The sequence below is a fragment of the Pelobates fuscus genome, chromosome 2, assembly GCF_036172605.1.
Source record: "Pelobates fuscus isolate aPelFus1 chromosome 2, aPelFus1.pri, whole genome shotgun sequence".
Lineage (NCBI taxonomy): Eukaryota > Metazoa > Chordata > Amphibia > Anura > Pelobatidae > Pelobates > Pelobates fuscus.
In genome coordinates this window covers 56,836,870-56,858,429 of record NC_086318.1, presented here as the reverse complement: position 1 = coordinate 56,858,429, position 21,560 = coordinate 56,836,870, and the positions used below count along the sequence as shown (strand labels likewise).

At 37.7% G+C, this 21,560-nt stretch overlaps 1 protein-coding gene across 3 annotated transcripts; it reads right to left on the bottom strand.

Moving 5' to 3' along the window:
• Positions 1-4,018: 4,018 nt before the first annotated feature.
• On the bottom strand, positions 4,019-21,509 carry ITGB1BP1 (integrin subunit beta 1 binding protein 1). Of its 3 annotated transcripts, none has more exons than XM_063442169.1 (7): positions 21,417-21,509; positions 14,221-14,319; positions 12,954-13,032; positions 11,871-12,007; positions 10,872-10,964; positions 7,584-7,733; positions 4,019-5,465 (listed from the first exon to the last, which is right to left on the bottom strand). In XM_063442169.1, exons 2-7 carry the CDS (start codon positions 14,290-14,292, stop codon positions 5,382-5,384), a joined length of 615 nt encoding a protein of 204 aa, XP_063298239.1. In that variant the 5' UTR covers positions 14,293-14,319; positions 21,417-21,509; the 3' UTR covers positions 4,019-5,381. The 3 variants fall into 3 exon arrangements, with proteins under 3 accessions (XP_063298239.1, XP_063298240.1, XP_063298241.1); XM_063442170.1 differs by having other exon boundaries at positions 21,373-21,496; XM_063442171.1 differs by lacking the exons at positions 12,954-13,032; positions 14,221-14,319; positions 21,417-21,509 and adding an exon at positions 12,126-12,202.
• Positions 21,510-21,560: the final 51 nt, after the last annotated feature.

Sequence of the window (21,560 nt, the reverse complement as noted above, 5' to 3'; positions counted from 1 at the left end):
CAGTATTCCAATCTTGAGTGTGTATTTGATGGGAGAGTTAAAAAAAAAACTATATAGTTGGACTGTTTATGCCCATGTTCCAGTTGGCAAAGGCGAATTACCAAATTTCTCATGTTCAGCTACATGTTGGATTGTAGAGGAACCCCAGACCAAAAGCAGCAACTGTTTCTGTTCAGAGGATCTTTGAATGAATAGAGATCTTGACATCTGTATTTTATACTTCTTCACCCTATTTTGGGGAGGTATACAACATATGGTCTCAACTTCTGATTTGCCTAGTCAACATCTAAGTGATACAAGATGCTACAACTAGTACAACATGATTGGCTATACAAATCGTAATGATATTTTCAGCATTTTCTTTAAAAAAAAAAAAAGTTTTTGTTTTTTCACGTGGATTTTGTCAACATAACATGACAGGATCACATTATTAAAGGTAATAATTTGATCTATATTTTATGTTGGCAGGCATATAAATTAGTAGGTATTCAGTTAGATCTAAAATATATTGGTATATATTATTGGTGATTTCAGAGCTGACCTAAACGGTTGCGTCCTAGGTTCTGCGAGTGCTTGCGCCTCACTGTACACCTTCCTGTAATTATTTTTTTTTCTGGACACAAAAGCAAAGCATTCTGGGACAGTTCACAGGGTGATGCTGTCTAAGGTGTAGGCACACACTGAATTTACATGCACTGAACATTACAATCAGCCGTCTGTGGAACTAGGTAAGTTCTTTTTTTTAATTACAGAATTTAACAACCAATATATATATATATATATATATATATATATATATATATATATATATATATATATATATATATATATATATATATATATATATATATATTATAGATGTTTTTGATTTCTTGTTCTAAGAAGCCCACATTCTATGGTAGCTGAAAACTCTGATACACCAATTAGAATATACCAATCATTGTGAGTCTTGCCTATAGTCTCTTAATTTCAGAACCATTGTTGACAATGAAGGGAAAATCGGTCCACTAACATAATGTTGATGTTGACTATACATATCTATGTATATATATGCACGCTATATGAGCCATTTCGATTTAGCCAGGTGTATGTATTGCCGCATTTTGAAACCAAGGAACTGATATATTTTTTAATAAGGAGGATTCACATGTAATCGGCCAAAATAAAGACCAATATTTACATAGCCAATGAAAAAAGTGCTTTCTTTTAGTTTAAATCAGATATTTTTGTCACCTAACAGATATGTAGTTCAACATTTATTGCACCTGATCACCAAGGATAGACCGTTTATATTCCATTCTTTAAATATATTAATTGACCGCCATTTAAAGAGCTCAAGGCCACTGGAAGGACATAATTTCTGATTATATCCTACAATTAACCACTAAGTCTAGGACTGGCAGAATAGCCAGTATGTTGCAAACCACAGCCCTCAATTTACAATTGGTAATTCTGTTTAACAATATTGTTTTGTTCACCTGTGATGCTTTGATTGTAGTTCTGTTTTCCTCTTTGGATTGGAGTTGTAAAGGCATTTCTTTTTAGAACACAAACTGTGACCTGTGATACACTGTATGCTATGAATCTTGTTACATACTTGTTAATGCCAAGTGTAGCCTGTGTTTGTAAAGGATGGCACGCCATAAATGTTGCATATAAGAAGATTTATCACTGGAATAAGTTACACTCCTGCAATGACTGGGTAATCCAATACTCATGTATGTTATCAGACGTGTTTATTTTGTACTTACTGGGACCAAACCTGTGTATATTGAATTTTCTAGTGATTTAGAGAGTTTAATGATGTATTTTAACTGTTAAAAAATAAAGAAGGGATTTTTTTTTGCTTTAGAGCCTGCTCAGTGAAATGGTGTTTTTATTCCTAGTTTATTATATATTTTCCACAAACACAAGTAGTGGTGGCACTGTACTGACATCAAACACTATACCATGGTAACGGGAATGGGGTTTTCCGGTACAATTGTCCAAAGAGATGTAATAAAAACAACAAAGTGTTGATACACAGTGTAACACACCATAAAGCAAAAAATGGGTCGCAAGAGAATACTGAGAACGGGCAGCAGCTGAAATAGCCTGCCCTTCGGTGGGTCCCCGCTCAGAACTCAAGCTGGTTTTTGCTCATCTTGTGCCATTACAGAGAGAACATCTCTGAAACATATCAGACTGGTCCCACCCATACGGGCAGTCCACATCCGAAATGCCAGCAAGCTCCCTCTGCACGAGAGACACAGCAACCCCAGACAATCGTTTCAGCCTTGTTAGGCATCATCAGTGAGGCATAGCTGATATCTCCCTAGTCACCGTGAGCAAGGGGTCCACGTCTGGATTATCCCTTTAAACTTGTGGAGAGCAAAAAATGGGTTGCAAGAGATGTTCTCTCTGTAATGGCACAAGATGAGCAAAAAACAGCTTGAGAACTGACCCACCGAAGGGCAGGCTATTTCAGCTGCTGCCCGTTCTCAGTATTTTCTTGCGACCCATTTTTTGCTCTCCACAAGTTTAAAGGGATAATCCAGACGTGGACCCCTTGCTCACGGTGTCTAGGGAGATATCAGCTATGCCTCACTAATGATGCCCAACAAGGCTGAAACGAACGTCTGGGGTTGCTGTGGCTCTCGTGCAGAGGGAACTTGCTGGCATTTCGGATCTGGTCTGCCTGTATGGGTGGGACCAGTCTGATATGTTTCAGAGATGTTCTCTCTGTAATGGCACAAGATGAGCAAAAAAACAGCTTGAGAACGGACCCACCGAAGTGCAGGCTATTTCAGCTGCTGCCCGTTCAGTATTCTCTTGCGACCCATTTTTTGCTCTCCACAAGTTTAAAGGGATAATCCAGATGTGGACCCCTTGCTCACGGTGTCTAGGGAGATATCAGCTATGCCTCACTGATGATGCCTAACAAGGCTGAAACGATCGTCTGGGGTTGCTGTGTCTCTCGTGCAGAGGGAACTTGCTGGCATTTCGGATCTGTACTGCCCGTATGGGTGGGACCAGTCTGATATGTTTCAGAGATGTTCTCTCTGTAATGGCACAAGATGAGCAAAAACCAGCTTAAGAACTGAGCGGGGACCCACCGAAGGGCAGGCTATTTCAGCTGCTGCCCGTTCTCAGTATTCTCTTGAGACCCATTTTTTGCTCAACACACCATAAAAATAAAAACCATAAACACAACACACTTAGTGTAGCAGTACAGATCCAATCACTAGGACAGACAATGTATTGCACTTACAGACATGAATGCCACCTAAGTGGCAAAAGAGGCTGAAATTCTGCTCCGTGTCAGAAATCCAGTCCAGGAACAGATGCTGAAGTATTGTAGCTGCAATCTATGGTTGATCGGTGCTAACCTGAAAAGTAATTGTAAAGTGCAAAAGTACATTGTGCCAGTCCAAGTGATAAAATCCAAATAGATGGAAATAAACATCTCCAACCGGTTTTGTCAAACACTGAAAAAACACAGCTAAAAGTCTGGTTGGTGTTTCCACCTTCCCAACACTTAGTATGAGGGCAGCGCTGTGTAAGTGTTCACAGAAGAAAAGATAACATACAAAACATACTTACCCCTCGGAATATCTGGGGGTTGTATATGAAAAACAACCCAGGTTCTTTGGACAATTGGGAATTTTACACAACAAAACTTGTAAAATCATATCTATTTCAGCCATTAGAATTGTGGTTTTAAATTTTGTAATTGTTACGAACGGTCTGATAATTAAGACGACTAACTGCAAGCTCCAAAATAATTATTGGGGGAGTTTTAACACACCTGTTCCCAACTACTTTCTTTCCAAGCTCTGTCTATGTGGGATCACCTCCTACCCTGGAAAGAATTTGTCTGTCATGCAAACTAAAAACTACAATTTATTCTGTATATTTTCCGATGAATGTGTACAAAAAGCGAATGACCAGGTTATAAAAATCCAGCACTTTATTCAACAAAATCCAGCTGAATGAGATTTACAATAATTTAGCAATACATAGAATTATATGAGGAGAGGTAAAAGGAAATCGGATTCCGTTTTACTTTTAAAAAATATATGTAATCAGATATACAAGTATAAATATTGAAAAAGTACCATTGGTAACATATGGCAAAAAATGACTCCCAATGCTTCACTACGGAGAGATATGTTTATATTAAATAATGCTACTGCTTGTACTTTGTGAAGGTTTGAGCTCCAGACATTGTGGTAATTCTTTCAGCGTAATTATACCCGTGTGAAGGACCATGGGTATTGGATCTGGCCAATCGTCAAGTTCACACTGGTTAAGAAATGTACCTTTAAGGCTGAGCAAACCCGGTATTCAGACTCATAACAGTACAGGTTTAACTATTATTTCTTTACACAATCACAATCTGGTCCCAAAAGATTTTCTATCAATAAGGAATATCCTACTTATTTTTTGGCAGCTCCATACAGCAAGGATGGAGACCAGACTAGTCTGACTACATAGACCTTGGCTAAAATAGCCAATGACTCTACCTAGACAAGGATGCAGTATTGAGTAGCCAAATGCATCATAAATAAAAAGAATTGCATTATATAGGATTCTAAAGCCCCTAGAGCACAATATATGAAACATGCACGTAATAAAATATATCAGCATCAAGTAACCGTGCTTTAAAAATAAGGTTCATTGGTTCAAACAATAAAACTACACGAACGCTTAGTAAATTGTAATATCTGGTTTTACAGTACCTGTCAAAATACCAAAAATATATAACTTCATTTATGTCATCAAGAGAGGTTTGGAGGAACAAAACAATGAAGCTATGGCCATTTCAACTAACCAGCACTTATCAATTTATATTACAGAAATCCTGTGCATAGGCATTATTAGAAATGCTGAAGTGATAATTTCAGCAACAATTATTTAAGGACCACTTCAGCTCAATGAAGTGGTCTGGGTGCCAGGCGCCCCTAGTTTTAACCCTGCAGCTTAAAACATACCACTTTCAGAGAGGTCACCAGTGCCGAGGGAGCCTGGTGCTGGATTAAGGTAAGCAAATAAATGGTTGATTTACCATTTATTCGCCCCGGAACAGGGCCCTAGTCACCTCTAGGTGACATATATATATATATGTATTCCTAACGCTATAGTGTTCCTTTAAGGATAAAACTATGCATATAAGAGATATACACACACAGTAAAATACAAGGATGCACAGAAGTATTTGTCCACCGAGTCTATCTGTGTCCAATATATTTGGTCAGTTGTTCCCAATCCAGTCCTCAATCCACAGCAACAGTCCAGGATTTAGGAAACAGATTTTGCATGGTTAGGTCCAATAAAGGCTTGCGATGGTTAGATCCCCCCTTTGCTAAGGCACATCTGAGGATATCGTTGCATAGAGAGTTCTATTCCATTGGAGCTCTTGCTTTCTCAGCTAACACTGCATCAAATGCCGTGGACAGGACCTTGCAGATGGCCTGTGCCTGATCCTACATCAAAGAAATGGTTAATTGAAGGGTGTACCATGACCAAAACTACAATTTGTAACTCAATTTCTATACAAGTATATGCTGTGAAATGCCATTTCTAAAGAAAATCGCATAAAAATATGAAACATGGAATTAAGATGTGTTGTATATCATCCTTATGAGATATTGTAATTTTGCTGAATGCATAGAATAATTCACACCTTTAGAAGAAATTGTACATTGAAATATTTTCCGAATAATATGGAAAGTTAAGGTATAATGTATCCTAGGCATTCTTTTCTGCTACATCCGCCTCTCTTCTCCATTTCCATACTCTTTCATATCTTAAGTCAAAATACAATTATGCAACAAATTGCTGTTCAGGCAAACATTTGAACAATATTATTTTTAAGGTATTCATTCGACCTTTATAGAAACACTGGATAGTTGTGCGTCCGTTTGTCTGGTTACAATTACGTGTCTGTTAGTCCATCCATTGTACAGCGCTACGGAATTTGCTGGCGCCATATAAATAATAAAATAATAATAACTGTTGTCCCCTAGGCAAAATTATAAAGAATTCAATTACTAAAGCGTCATGGACCACGATTAAAACCATAAGGAAAAAAATAAAATGTAACTAATGGATTGGCTTTTTCCTTTCCCATAGATATATTATAAATCAATGGAAAATATCTGGATTTGAGGAGGTGGAAGAGCTATGGGATCAATCGAATATCAGATATTTAATTCCCTTTCAGATATTGCAATCTAACTATTCTCTTGCTTCAAGTGAAGTGTTATATTTGAGAGTCAAAAACTACTTTGATACAAAACAAATTACTGAACATAATGACCCTACTGACTTTTTAGATAATCACAACCCTTTGAAGAAAATATCTCACTCACTCAAGTTCCTCTGTATTTCTGAAACTTTTATCAAATAATCTCCAATAATAAAATGGGAACTGGATCTTAAAAAATCATTTGATATTCAATCCTGGAAACAGAGTTTAACCCCTTAAGGACACATGACACGTGTGACATGTACTGATTCCCTTTTATTCCAGAAGTTTGGTCCTTAAAGGGGTTAAAGAGGGTTAAACAAATTACACATTGTGTGAACTTGATCAAGCTTTATTAAGTATTATATAGGTGGTATATGGGTCCTACAAAATTACACAAAATATATAGAGATCAGGACTAGATACTTTAAAAGCAAACCTCAGAAGACTTGATAACATTTTGGTAAAAGAGATTCCTTTGACCCCACATCTCTTTCTTTTCCATTTAGACCTCCCAATGCGAGAAATCTATGTCTTATTTAATGATTCATATTTTGTTGGCAATAAAAATGTGTCTAGTGAGAAATTGGAAATTGAGATAAAAAAAAAAAAAAAAAAATCACATCAACTCTCAATGTTCAATGGAGAAAGGATATCACTTAATGAACATTCGAGGGAGTCTTTTTAAAAAAAAATTGGGACAAATGGCAAACATTTTGCTAATGGAGTTGGCTATCCGTAAAAAGTTTACTATAATGGGAAGTAAGCAATAAAGAATAGGGTATAGGACATAATCCTCCTCCCCCCGCGACTGTCTGAATGAAGTATGTAGCAGTATGAATGTTATTAGGAATGTTTGTAGGTAAGATTATAAATTATAGAAATGGTGTATTATTATTGTTAATCTAAAAATTCATAATGTAAATGTTATTCTTGTAATTTTGTAACAAAAGAAACACTGGAGGAGAAACGCTTTAGATAATGTATAGTAGCCTTCATCGTGAAATACTTCACAATGGGCCTGAAATGTTAGGCTAAAGGCAAAAATAAAATATCTCTCCTGTTACACATGGTAGGTGTAATAGAAATAGATAAATAAAAATGGCTTTCTTGCAGGTACTTGTAAGGATCCTTGAAGACATTACTAGAATGTCTGCATTTCAGTGCAATGCCCACATACAGTAAGTACAGTCAAATGACTGTAGGAATACTATGACAATTTAAGTTTTCTTTATGGTTTTGAAGGAGAAAGGAGGCTGTCATTCTCTGGCAATGTGCAAAAAAATAATAATAAAGAAAATGTGTACACGCAACAAGAGCATATGAGGTATTTAGAGCTTGTAAATAGACTCACCACATTGTTACACTGATACACCCACAGACTGTATTGATCATCAGTTGGATCTTTGGTCTTTAACGCCAACAAACTCCTTCCAGCCACCAGCCCATCGTCATAACACACCATGCTGACAATAAGATAAAGTGCATGTCTGTGCAAAACATCCTGAAATGGAAAATAATACATAGTAAGTGCTCATTTATTTTTAACATTTTATTTCTATTAATCAAATACATTTATGAATACTTGGAAAGCAAGTTTGGTGGAGTAACTAGAGTTTCTGAGCTTTCAATATGATAACACAGGATCACAATGGTTAAACCATCAAAGTTGGTTCTTAGAACAGTCCAACATTTATATGACACAAATAATCCAGGAGCTTAAAGGAACACAAAGCTGTATTCCTAACATTATAGTGTCCCTCTGTCCTGCGCACCCCCCCAGCCATGTAAACGGTTAAAAAATACCTTTAAAGGGCCACTATAGGCACCCAGACCACTGCAGCTTAATGAAGTGGTCTGGGTGCCAGGTCCAGCTAGGTTTACCCCTATGTTTATAATAGGGTTAATCCAGCCTCTAGTGGCTGTCTCATTGACAGCCGCTAGAGGCACTTCCGCGATTCTCACTGTGATTTTCACAGTGAGAAGACGCCAGCGTCCATAGGAAAATGGACTGACTGAATGCGCGCGCGGCTCATGCCGCACATGCGCATTCAGCCGAGGAGGAGGAGAGTCCCCTGCCCGGCACTGGCGAAAGAGGTAAATTTAACCCCTTCCACCCCCAAGAGCCCGGCGTGTATGTTTTCCTGCACTAAAGTGGTCCTTTAAACACACAATGTGCCTCGGCGCTGGATCTGGCTCTGTCGACATCAGCGCAATCCAGGAACCTAATATGCATTGCATTGTGTGTGCGCTTTAGACTTTCTCCTTAGGAAAGCAAGGACTCAATGCTTTCCTTTGGAGGTTTTCAACATACTGGACGTCCTCGTGCAATGCATAATGGTGGGTCATGGTGGGAATTGAGCCGCCATCTTGTGCGTGCCTCGTTTGTCGCCGGCCCTGGAGTTCTTCTGTGTTGTGGCTGTTGGTACAGATGTGTCACTCCGGGCTCACAGCGAGGATCGGGATGTCCCCCACCGGTCCAGGGGGGTTGGGGGTTAGGAGATTCGAGGGTTAAGGTGCTTTTGCAGCAGGGTGGGAGATAGGAGAGCGGCCGTCTCTCTCCGTGCCGCAGGCCTCGGTGACCGCAGAGCGGGTTCCCGGGTTGTCAGGCTAGTAGTTTGGATATCTGAAGATGTGCCTGGGCTTCCCCGATACAGCTATGCCTCTCCTGAGCGGATTTGCTCCAGGTAGTGGAGGTATTTAGCCCCAAAAACGTGTGTTTTGTGCAGGAGCTTGGACCTGGCACGTCCGCTCGGTTTGGATGCTAGGCTCCGGCCCCCATAGTATTTTGTTGAGCATACTCGTACATTATGATTGATAGGCTTTTTTGGTTTTTATTACTGCTTATTCATTTTATCTACTAGAAGATAATATAGGAAATAAGGCAAAACTACCTCCCAAAAAAGTTAAATATGAAACATAATGTAAAGTGTAAAATATACAACAAACAATAAGAAAAAGAAACAAAATGGAAGGGATTATGGCAACTATAAAGAATAGCGTTGTGCCACTGTATTTGGATGGCAGTACCAACGTTCTGCAGATGGATGAATGCTAAAAGGTCGAGGACTGAAGAAAAGGACTACGAAGTGCAGAATTAGTCCAGACCATTTTGGCTTTAAAAGCAACAGAATCACCAACAAATCATGCACATACTATTTTGCATAAAAGTGGTGTAAATTCTAATGTACAAAAATAAAGCAAGGGATCTAGAAATGTATTGCATTACAATTTTCAGAAATAAAGGAGACCGCACTAAATCAGATTCTGTTGCAAAGCCAGATGTGAGGGAAAATTACAGCTCAGATAATCGGGTATCATCAATGATTAAAAGGTTTCTCTAAGCAGCATAAAACCTTTGCATCATTGCAAGGTGTAGACAGCACCCTGAACCCGGTCCTCTTCTCAGATAACTAGAGTAACTGCCAAGAATTCGATAAGAAACACAATGAAAAGGGGTAAAAAAAAAAATATGTTTTTAAATCATCTTTTTAAAGGATTATCTTTTTCTAGGGGATTTTTAGGACAGAAAGGGGAGACCAGGATATCTCCAAAATGAGTTTGGAAAAAAGAAGGGATTCTAATTGGTCTCCAATTAAAGAGAAAAGACTAAAAAGACAAACAGAAGAAGACCAGATCGACAAAGACGAGATCCTGGAGATGAAGAGAATATAATAGTTTTTTTTTAAATGTATCTGATCGTGATATTAGCTAAGATAAAATACATCCTATGTATAACGGTGATACAGCCTGAAACACACAAGGCACTCTTTTCATTTGATCCCTGCTTTTAAGGTAACGCAATAAAGATTATTAATTTTCTAACTGTTTTTTCTTTGTTAGAGGATTACTACAAACTAACTAATTTATTCAACCTTCCCAAACGAACTAATTTATTCAACAAGTGTTGCGGTATCATTTAGTTTAGTTTTACATCATGTAATATGATGAACAGATATCCAAGGTTGTTCACTAAATGCCAGATTGTAGTTAATGAAAATCCAAATGGCAAAGATTAAATTGAAATAGTAAAGCTACAGAGGTGTTAAATATTTTCTCAAAGTTCGCTAATTTAGCCTAAATTATGCCAGTGGAATTTTTGTTGGCTACAGTTTGAAGTTTAGTGAATAACCCGATTTAAAAGAAACACTATAGTCACCAGAACCACCGCAGTAAACACTGCCTTTTCTCTGAAAAGTAACACCTCTAGTGGCAGTCACTCAGATGACCATTAGAGATCCTTCCTGGGTCAGTGCTGCATAGTGTGCAGAACTGGCATTCAGTATCCCTGCTGAACATGCCCCATAAGAGGAGATGCTGACTGGTTCAGCGCTGCTATGGGAAAGCATTGGATTAGCTGAGATCATCAAGGTTGATGATCTCAGCCATGGAGGCGAGGCCAGTCGCAGTGTGACCGGTGTGGCGTAGAAGAAGAGGTAGGTTTCACATTTTTAATCTCCACGGAGAGGGGGGGGGAGGGGAAAGACACCTAAACACTGACTCCAGCACTATAATGTCATGAATACATATTTGTGTTCCAGACACTATAGTGTTCCTTTAATGTATGAGCGTTCCTGCATTGTGTAGGACAGTTTTAATTGCATCCTGCTGTTTATTTATGAGAATACAAAATGTTACTTACATACTGATCTGATGTTACCACTTTGATCCCGTATTTTGAGACGACCATGTTAAATTCCTCCTCCGGAGGCACATAAGGCAATTTCCCATCTTGCTACAATAGAAAAGTTACAATTACATCATATTTACATTTATAACAAATACAAAAGGAAACATCTCCATGGCACCCCACTAACTTGTCAAACCCAAGCTATACACAAGCTCTGTCCAAACTATGCAACGCTTTCACACCTGTAACACCTGTAACACATGTACTATGATGGAAAATCAGCTTTAATCTACCAATCTACCATCATTCATTTACCATCATAGACAAATGTCTTGAACAGAATCTCAAAATCAAGTCCTGCTGACCCCTCTCCCCAAGTTTAAAAGACTTGCAGGAAGAGGGGAAATCTTTTGTTTAATGTGAATAATCAAACATTAAAGCAGAATTTTAATTTCTCCAGAGTAGCAGATCTGAATTCCCTCAACCCAGTCAACACTTACTGGGGTTCGTGGTGAGTGAAAAAAGTGCAAACCATAGCCAACATTTAGGCCTTGAAATTAGCTTTTGAAATGATCGCGATCTGTTAGTAAAACATTTCAAATTATTTATCGAGAAACATTCCCACGAACTTTCAGGTGCGGATAAGTAATTCGGAAAGTTTTTATAACAGATTGTTATCATTTGAAAATCGTTTACAAATTTTTTTTCAAATCAAGTTAGAATAAAAAAAAGTTCCATTATGATTCAAAAAATGGTAGCACACATACACCAGAAACATTCAGCAGCCGTATGCAGATTTTACAGTTCCTCTTTAAACTGAAGCCATGGATTCACTATTGTTTGCACAACACATGTTTTTTCGACTTGTGCATTATTAATCAGTTACAAGAATTAACCCCTGACGTCCAGAGATTCTAGACTTAACTCCATAGTAGCACATCCCAACGATCCTCTTTACATAACATTCCACAGTAGTTGGGGTTACTGTTACACTGTCTGCATGCCTAGTACCTGTGCTACATCGATATAATTGATCAGATCCAATGGTCCTTGCAGAGTTTTGCAGTCATCGGGCTTCAGTCTTTCAATAGACCCCACGTATTTCACCTTAAACTCAGAACTTGCTTCAGAATTCCCAGTGCCTTGCCCTGCAAACATCAAACAGAAAAGGGTTATATTAACACACATACTTGGAGTGAAATAAAATACAAAGTAAATTTATTACACATGGGCAGTAGCCATCACTGGCTAATCACCCTCCTGTACCTCTCTTCTGCAAAGACAATGCCTTGTCCTTTGCAGCTTGCTTTACTTGCATGTTGGTGATACTCCGATAATCTAGTATTAGCTCTGCACCGCACTCTGCTAGTGGTCTAGAAACGGATGGTTGCTTCCTGTGTTCTAGTCACATCATACAGTGAGATCAGCAAAGCCGACAGTAAGATCTTAAAGGCACAGTACACACAACAAAACAGGAACTTGGTATGGCCAATCTGGTGTGTTTACACTTATTTGGTTTTTATTCTAAAGGCGCTCTTATTTATTTATACAACATGAAAAAAATACACTAATCTGATAAATGAAAAGAATACACTAATTCAAAAGGAAAAATAGGTGCTGCTTTTTTCAACAATAAAGAGAAAAATAATTTTTTTAGAAAGTTACGCAGTAATTCTATTTTTTTATTTCTAAAACAAACGTGTCCTTGTTTATAAATCACTTTGAAACATGAAATCCGTGTCTCTGGCAACAATACAAGAACTTTGTGAAGATGCTAACACCTTGGAATATTTGGATCCTTTTAGAAGGTTCTCCCAGAAGTGATAGGTAATCCAATACTCATGCCTGGATGTACAACAGATGTTGGATAATGTCTGGGAGAGGCCACACTGTATCGGTGAGATTGTTGGTTTCTCGTGCATGGTCATGCAAACGATTCCTCTTTAATGGGATATCCATGGTGCTCATTTTTACCCAATGCTCGGTCTCATTTATAGTAGATTGCCCCTGACACACATTGTGCTCCAGAATTTCCAGTATTCAAGGGATGAAACCATTTGGATACTGATCAGGGTAGTATGAGAAGGTCCTTACCAAAGCTTTTGGCAGAGTCTGTGTCTAGGCTAGCCACGGTGCTTGATCTTGAAAGTCCCCCAAGGCTGGAATCTACAGACTAAAATGAAATAAAACATGTAAAATGTCAACATAGGCAATACATGCTGTGCCCCCAATGCAACTGACAAAGTACCGTACTACTAACCAGTTTGGTTTTTTTAGTAACCACCATACTGACTGTTAACCATCGTACACAGCCACAGTGACTGTCTGAGAGAAGGAGAACTCACAGTTTGAAAAGATCCCATATGGGTCTCGCTGCATGGCTCTCTGATGATAACAAGTGAAGTGCTTTGCACAGTATAGAGCACTCACAATGGGAATCACTCTGCGTTAAGTGATCTCTCTGTGTTAGAATTAGGTTTACGTTTTGGTTTAGTGTTAGAGAGAGGGCTGGTTTGTAGCATTGAAGTAAAGCTAGGTGGTTAGTGTAAGGTTAGCCAGTGTGAGCGTTAGAAAATTTTGGTGTTAGCTATAGTTAGGGTTAGGTTTTTTCCTAGAATAAGCTAATCTTAGGAATAGTGTCAAAGTGTGATGCTGCTCAGTATAGTCAACAAAGAACAATCCAGAACCATATTTGCCTTTCTTGGTCAAATAAAACTGCTTGAAGATAGACCTAGAGTGCCTGAACCATATTTAGTTCTTCAATGACTGTATTGGGTTTGCATGCCCTAGGTCTGTATATAACAGTGCGGCTTCATTTATTTTTACGCTGATCAGTATAGTGACTCAAATGATGTCACTAAACTAAATAGCATCTCTGGGAAGCAAGCAAAGAGTAATGTCAAAATGAAGGCATGTCAGTTATCTGACTCTACAAGTCCCTGACATGCGTGGTGGCAAGGATATAAATGTGGGTTATTGTAAAATATGGGGATCTTTAGAATAATGGGACACAATCTGTGACATTCCCCATGAAAATGAAATGTGTGAAAACACACAAACAAAATTAATATAATTAAAAGCGGTGGCTGAGGTTGATGATAAAAACTTTTAAAATGTAGAATACAATTGAAAAACTATGAATAAAAGATAGTGTAAATGTAGAAAATATCAAGGAAGATACATTTTGCTTTGCCATATATATGTGATAACAAAGAATAGCTCACTCATTTTCCGTGAGCATGAAATGAAAATAGCCACTCGTTTTATTAGACAGAGTGCGCTATTTACTAACCAGCTCTTTTTTTGCATCTGCCAACTGATTTATTGCTTCAAAATGGAGCCGCGGCCTCAGGATACAAACCTTACTCTTTGTGCTTATTTCACTGCTCTGGGAGCTGCTGCTGCTGTGCCTTTTCTTTCCCTTCCGGAACATTCTTTAGCGGGCTTCCATCCAGAGCGCCTGAGGAGAGGACATGTAACAATTTACTCAATTTTGGGGAAACTACAAATATCGCCAAGACCTACAATACCACCAGACATGAAATATCAGACATGAAAAGGACAAACACACTGCCACAACTGATCCAAGTTCCTGTATTGATTATTATCAGCAATACTTACTCCATGACCAAATCAATATATGTAAAATGCATTGGAATCCATGCTGAAATAGAAAGGTTTATTCCCTAATAAAAGGGGTAAAACGGTCATCCAGCATTCCAAATGCCAGCTGGTACCCAATCCTGATACCAGTATAGGACTTACGGACATGTTGTAACTGTTGACCTCATAAGCAATATTATAAACAGCTCACATATATGCCTCAAAGGGAGCACCTCCTCATTAGAGACCCATCTCTGTGCCCCCAGTATACTATCAGGAAATGTCCAAAGCTTGATACAATTTTGTGCCCTTGAGACTAGCACAGACAACAAGCCTATACAAGCCTTTTTCATCTTCCACACCTCCCAATCCTTTAACCCACTGTTTCACAAACCAGTCCTCATGGCCCACCAACAATCCTGTTATGTTCCAATGGAGATACTGATACAACCTAGACTGTTGGGGACTGGTTTGGGAAACGCTACTTTAACTGTAGTCATCACCTTCCAGGCTTATGTATAACCCATCTCAGAAAATCTATAATCTGACAAAGGTGAAACATTGATTTCAAGATTGTTAAGGCACAGACATTCTAAGATGAAAATATGTAGATAAAAGTAAACCCACATCTTTTGGGTGAAAATTATCTGGCAATAATCCTTATAAATAATACTAGTAGGTGTTTGTAGAATACTGTAGTAGGGCTGTGTGTAGGTAATGGTAATATTATAGAATACATTGAGGGCTATGTGTAGGAATAGTAATATTATAGAATACATTGAGGGCTGTGTGTAGGAATGGTAATATTATAGAATACATTGAGTGCTGTGTGTAGGAATGGTAATATTATATAATACATTGAGGGCTGTGTGTAGGAATGGTAATATTATAGAATACATTGAGGGCTGTGTGTAGGAATGGTAATATTATAGAATACATTGAGGGCTGTGTGTAGGAATGGTAATATTATATAATACATTGAGGGCTGTGTGTAGGAATGGTAATATTATATAATACATTGAGGGCTGTGTGTAGGAATGGTAATATTATAGAATACATTGAGGGCTGTGTCTAGGAATGGTAATATTATAGAATACATTAAGGGCTGTGTGTAGGAATGGTAATATTATAGAATACATTAAGGGCTGTGTGTAGGGAATGGTAATATTATAGAATACATTGAGGGCTATGTGTAGGAATACTAATATTATAGAATACATTGAGGGCTGTGTGTAGGAATGGTAATATTATATAATACATTGAGGGCTGTGTGTAGGAATGGTAATATTATATAATACATTGAGGGCTGTGTGTAGGAATGGTAATATTATAGAATACATTGAGGGCTGTGTCTAGGAATGGTAATATTATAGAATACATTAAGGGCTGTGTGTAGGAATGGTAATATTATAGAATACATTAAGGGCTGTGTGTAGGGAATGGTAATATTATAGAATACATTGAGGGCTATGTGTAGGAATACTAATATTATAGAATACATTGAGGGCTGTGTGTAGGGAATGGTAATATTATAGAATACATTGAGGGCTGCGTGTAGGAATGGTAATATTATAGAATACATTGAGGGCTGTATGTAGGAATGGTAATATTATAGAATACATTGAGGGATGTGTGTAGGAATGGTAATATTATAGAATACATTGAGGGCTGCGTGTAGGAATGGTAATATTATAGAATACATTGAGGGCTGTGTGTAGGAATGGTAATATTATAGAATACATTGAGGTCTGCGTGTAGGGATGGTAATATTATAGAATACATTGAGGGCTGCGTGTAGGAACGGTAATATTATAGAATACATTGAGGGCTGTGTGTAGGAATACTAATATTATAGAATACATTGAGGGCTGTGTGTAGGGAATGGTAATATTATAGAATACATTGAGGGCTGCGTGTAGGAATGGTAATATTATAGAATACATTGAGGGCTGTATGTAGGAATGGTAATATTATAGAATACATTGAGGGATTTGTGTAGGAATGGTAATATTATAGAATACATTGAGGGCTGTGTGTAGGGAATGGTGATATTATAGCATACATTGAGGGCTGTGTGTAGGAATGGTAATATTATAGAATACATTGAGGGCTGTGTGTAGGAATGGTAATATTATAGAATACATTGAGGGCTGTGTGTAGGGAATGGTGATATTATAGCATACATTGAGGGCTGTGTGTAGGAATGGTAATATTATAGAATACATTGAGGGCTATGTGTAGGAATACTAATATTATATAATACATTGAGGGCTGTGTGTAGGGAATGGTAATATTATAGAATACATTGAGGGCTGCGTGTAGGAATGGTAATATTATAGAATACATTGAGGGCTGTATGTAGGAATGGTAATATTATAGAATACATTGAGAGATGTCGGTAGGAATGGTAATATTATAGAATACATTGAGGGCTGCGTGTAGGAATGGTAATATTATAGAATACATTGAGGGCTGTGTGTAGGAATGGTAATATTATAGAATACATTGAGGTCTGCGTGTAGGGATGGTAATATTATAGAATACATTGAGGGCTGCGTGTAGGAATGGTAATATTATAGAATACATTGAGGGCTGTGTGTAGGGAATGGTAATATTATAGAATACATTGAGGGCTGTGTGTAGGAATGGTAATATTATAGAATACATTGAGGTCTGCGTGTAGGGATGGTAATATTATAGAATACATTGAGGGCTGCGTGTAGGAATGGTAATATTATAGAATACATTGAGGGCTGTGTGTAGGGAATGGTAATATTATAGAATACATTGAGGGCTGCGTGTAGGAATGGTAATATTATAGAATACATGGAGGGCTGTATGTAGGAATGGTAATATTATAGAATACATTGAGGGATGTGTGTAGGAATTGTAATATTATAGAATACATTGAGGGCTGTGTGTAGGGAATGGTGATATTATAGCATACATTGAGGGCTGTGTGTAGGAATGGTAATATTATAGAATACATTGAGGGCTGTGTGTAGGAATGGTAATATTATAGAATACATTGAGGGCTGTGTGTAGGAATGGTGATATTATAGAATACATTGAGGGCTGTGTGTAGGGAATGGTAATATTATAGAATACATTGAGGGCTGTGTGTAGGGAATGGTAATATTATAGAATACATTGAGGGCTGTGTGTAGGGAATGGTAATATTATAGAATACATTGAGGGCTGTGTGTAGGAATGGTAATATTATAGAATACATTGAGGGCTGTGTGTAGGAATGGTAATATTATAGAATACATTGAGGGCTGTGTGTAGGGAATGGTAATATTATAGAATACATTGAGGGCTGTGTGTAGGAATGGTAATATTATAGAATACATTGAGGGCTGTGTAAAGGAATGGTAATATTATAGAATACATTGAGGGCTGTGTGTAGGGAATGGTAATATTATAGAATACATTGAGGGCTGTGTGTAGGGAATGGTAATATTATAGAATACATTGAGGGCTGTGTGTAGGGAATGGTAATATTATAGAATACTTTGAGGGCTGCGTGTAGGAATGGTAATATTATAGAATACATTAAGGGCTGTGTGTAGGAATGGTAATATTATAGAATACATTGAGTGCTGCGTGCAGGACTGGTAATATTATAGCATACATTGAGGGCTGCGTGTAGGAGTGGTAATTTATAGAATACATTGAGGGCTGTGTGTAGGAATGGTAATATTATAGAATACATTGAGGGCTGCGTGTAGGAATGGTAATATTATAGAATACATTGAGGGCTGCGTGTAGGAATGGTAATATTATAGAATACATTAAGGGCTGTGTGTAGGAATTGTAATATTATAGAATACATTGAGGGCTGTGTGTAGGAATGGTAATATTATAGAGTACATTGAGGGCTGTGTGTAGGAATGGTAATATTATAGAATACATTGAGGGCTGTGTTTAGGAATGGTAATTTATAGAATACATTGAGGGCTGTGTGTAGGAATGGTAATATTATAGAATACATTGAGGGCTGTGTGTAGGAATGGTAATATTATAGAATACATTGAAAGCTGCGTGTAGGAATGGTAATATTATAGAATACATTGAGGGCTGCGTGTAGGAATGGTAATATTATAGAATACATTGAGGGCTATGTGTAGGAATGGTTATATTATAGAATACATTGAGGGCTGTGTGTAGGGAATGGTGATATTATAGAATACATTGAGGGCTGTGTGTAGGAATGGTAACATTATAGAATACATTGAGGGCTGTGTGTAGGAATGGTAATATTATAGAATACATTGAGGGCTGTGTGTAGGAATAGTAATATTATAGAATACATTGAGGGCTGTGTGTAAGAATGGTAATATTATAGAATACATTGAGGGCTGTGTGTAGGGAAAGGTAATATTAGAGAATACATTGAGGGCTGTGTGTAGGAATGGTAATATTATAGAATACATTGAGGGCTGTGTGTAGGAATGGTAATATTATAGAATACATTGAGGGCTCTGTGTAGGGAATGGTAATATTATAGAATACATTGAGGGCTGTGTGTAGGAGTGGTAATATTATAGAATACATTGAGGGCTGTGTGTAGGAATAGTAATATTATAGAATACATTGAGGGCTGTGTGTAGGAATAGTAATATTATAGAATACATTGAGGGCTGTGTGTAAGAATGGTAATATTATAGAATACATTGAGGGCTGTGTGTAGGAATGGTAATATTATAGAATACATTGAGGGCTGTGTGTAGGAATAGTAATATTATAGAATACATTGAGGGCTGTGTGTAAGAATGGTAATATTATAGAATACATTGAGGGCTGTGTGTAGGGAAAGGTAATATTAGAGAATACATTGAGGGCTGTGTGTAGGAATGGTAATATTATAGAATACATTGAGGGCTGCGTGTAGGAATGGTAATATTATAGAATACATTGAGGGCTATGTGTAGGAATGGTAATATTATAGAATACATTGAGGGCTGTGTGTAGGAATGGTAATATTATAGAATACATTGAGGGCTGTGTGTAGGAATGGTAATATTATAGAATACATTGAGGGCTGTGTGTAGGGAATGGTAATATTAGAGAATACATTGAGGGCTGTGTGTAGGAATGGTAATATTATAGAATACATTGAGGGCTGTGTGTAGGGAATGGTAATATTATATAATACATTGAGGGCTGTGTGTAGGAATGGTAATATTATAGAATACATTGAGGGCTGTGTGTAGGAATGGTAATATTATAGAATACATTGAGGGCTGTGTGTAGGGAATGGTAATATTATAGAATACATTGAGGGCTGTGTGTAGGAATGGTAATATTATAGAATACATTGAGGGCTGCATGTAGGAACAGTAATATTATAGAATACATTGAGGGCTGTGTGTAGGAATGGTAATATTATAGAATACATTGAGGGCTGCGTGTAGGAATGGTAATATTATAGAATACATTGAGGGCTGTGTGTAGGGATGGTAATATTATAGAATACATTGAGGGCTGTGTGTAGGAATGGTAATATTATAGAATACATTGAGGGCTGCATGTAGAATGGTAATATTATAGAATACATTGAGGGCTGCGTGTAGGGATGGTAATATTATAGAATACATTAAGGGCTGTGTGTAGGAATGGTAATATTATGGAATACAGTGAGGGCTGTGTGTAGGAATGGTAATATTATAGAATACATTGAGGGCTGTGTGTAGGAATGGTGATATTATAGAATACATTGAGGGCTGGGTGTAGGTATGGTAATATTATAGAATACATTGAGGGCTGCGTGTAGGAATGGTAATATTATAGGATACATTGAGGGCTGCGTGTAGGAATGGTAATATTATAGAGTACATTGAGGGCTGCGTGTAGGAATGGTAATATTATAGAATACATCGAGGGCTGTGTGCAGGAGTGGTAATATTATAGAATACATTGAGGGCTGCGTGTAGGACTGGTAATATTATAGCATACATTGAGGGCTACGTGTAGGAGTGGTAATATTATAAGATACATTGAGGGCTGCGTGTAAGAGTGGCAATATTATAGAATACATTGAGGACTGCGTGTAGGAGTGGTAATATTATAGAATACATTGGGGGCTGCATGTAGGACTGGTAATATTATAGACTACATTGAGGGCTGCGTGTAGGAATGGTAATATTATAGGATACATTGAGGGCTGTGTGTAGGGATGGTAATATTATAGAATACATTGAGGGCTGTGTGATATTATAGAATACATTGAGGGCTGTGTGTAGGGAATGGTAATATTATAGAATACATTGAGGGCTGTGTGTAGGAATGGTAATATTATAGGATACATTGAGGGCTGTGTGTAGGAATGGTAATATTATAGAATACATTGAGGGCTGCGTGTAGGAATGGTAATATTATATAATACATTGAGGGCTGTGTGTAGGGATGGTAATATTATAGAATACATTGAGGGCTGTGTGATATTATAGAATACATTGAGGGCTGTGTGTAGGAATGGTAATATTCTAGAATACATTGAGGGCTGTGTGTAGGAATGGTAATATTATAGAATACATTGAGGGCTGTGTGTAGGAGTGGTAATATTATAGAATACATTGAGGGCTGTGTGTAGGAATGGTAATATTATAGAATATATTGAGGGCTGTGTCTGGGGTAAAGTTCTAAACATGTTGCCAGCAGCACATTATACTGGTTTCCATGGTGACTTCCAGTTTTAGAATGTTGTCCCAGAATGAGTCCTTATGGATGGAATCACCTTATCCCACACAGGGTATTCCTGGTCCTATTATAAAGGGAATATGGCAGGGAATTAACCCTTTATAGTGTGCTGATCTTATAATACACAGCTAATGAATCCTGGGCTCAGACTGTGAGTCTGTGTGATGATATACCCAGGGTACAATGATAATAATAATAATAATAATACTTATTATTATAATAATAATGATGATGATTTCCCAGATCTCCTACCAGTTATCTCTCTGCCGGTCTCGGTATGGTAAGTTGGTGAAATAGAGTGTCAGCTCCCGAGGTCAGGAAAAAGAGCGGAACGGAAAACACGAGCACAGAGCAGACCGGAAGTGGCGGAGGAGAGACTGAGAGGGACCAGGAGGA

Excerpts from the sequence above, each read along its gene's own strand:
- ITGB1BP1 (XM_063442169.1), bottom strand. The coding sequence starts at position 14,292 with ATGTTCCGGAAGGGAAAGAAAAGGCACAGCAGCAGCAGCTCCCAGAGC. Across the intron at positions 10,965-11,870 it reads ATTATATCGATGTAGCACAG|CAAGATGGGAAATTGCCTTA; the intron begins GTACTAGGCATG and ends TTTCTATTGTAG. Across the intron at positions 7,734-10,871 it reads TGGTAACATCAGATCAGTAT|GATGTTTTGCACAGACATGC; the intron begins GTAAGTAACATT and ends TTTCCATTTCAG.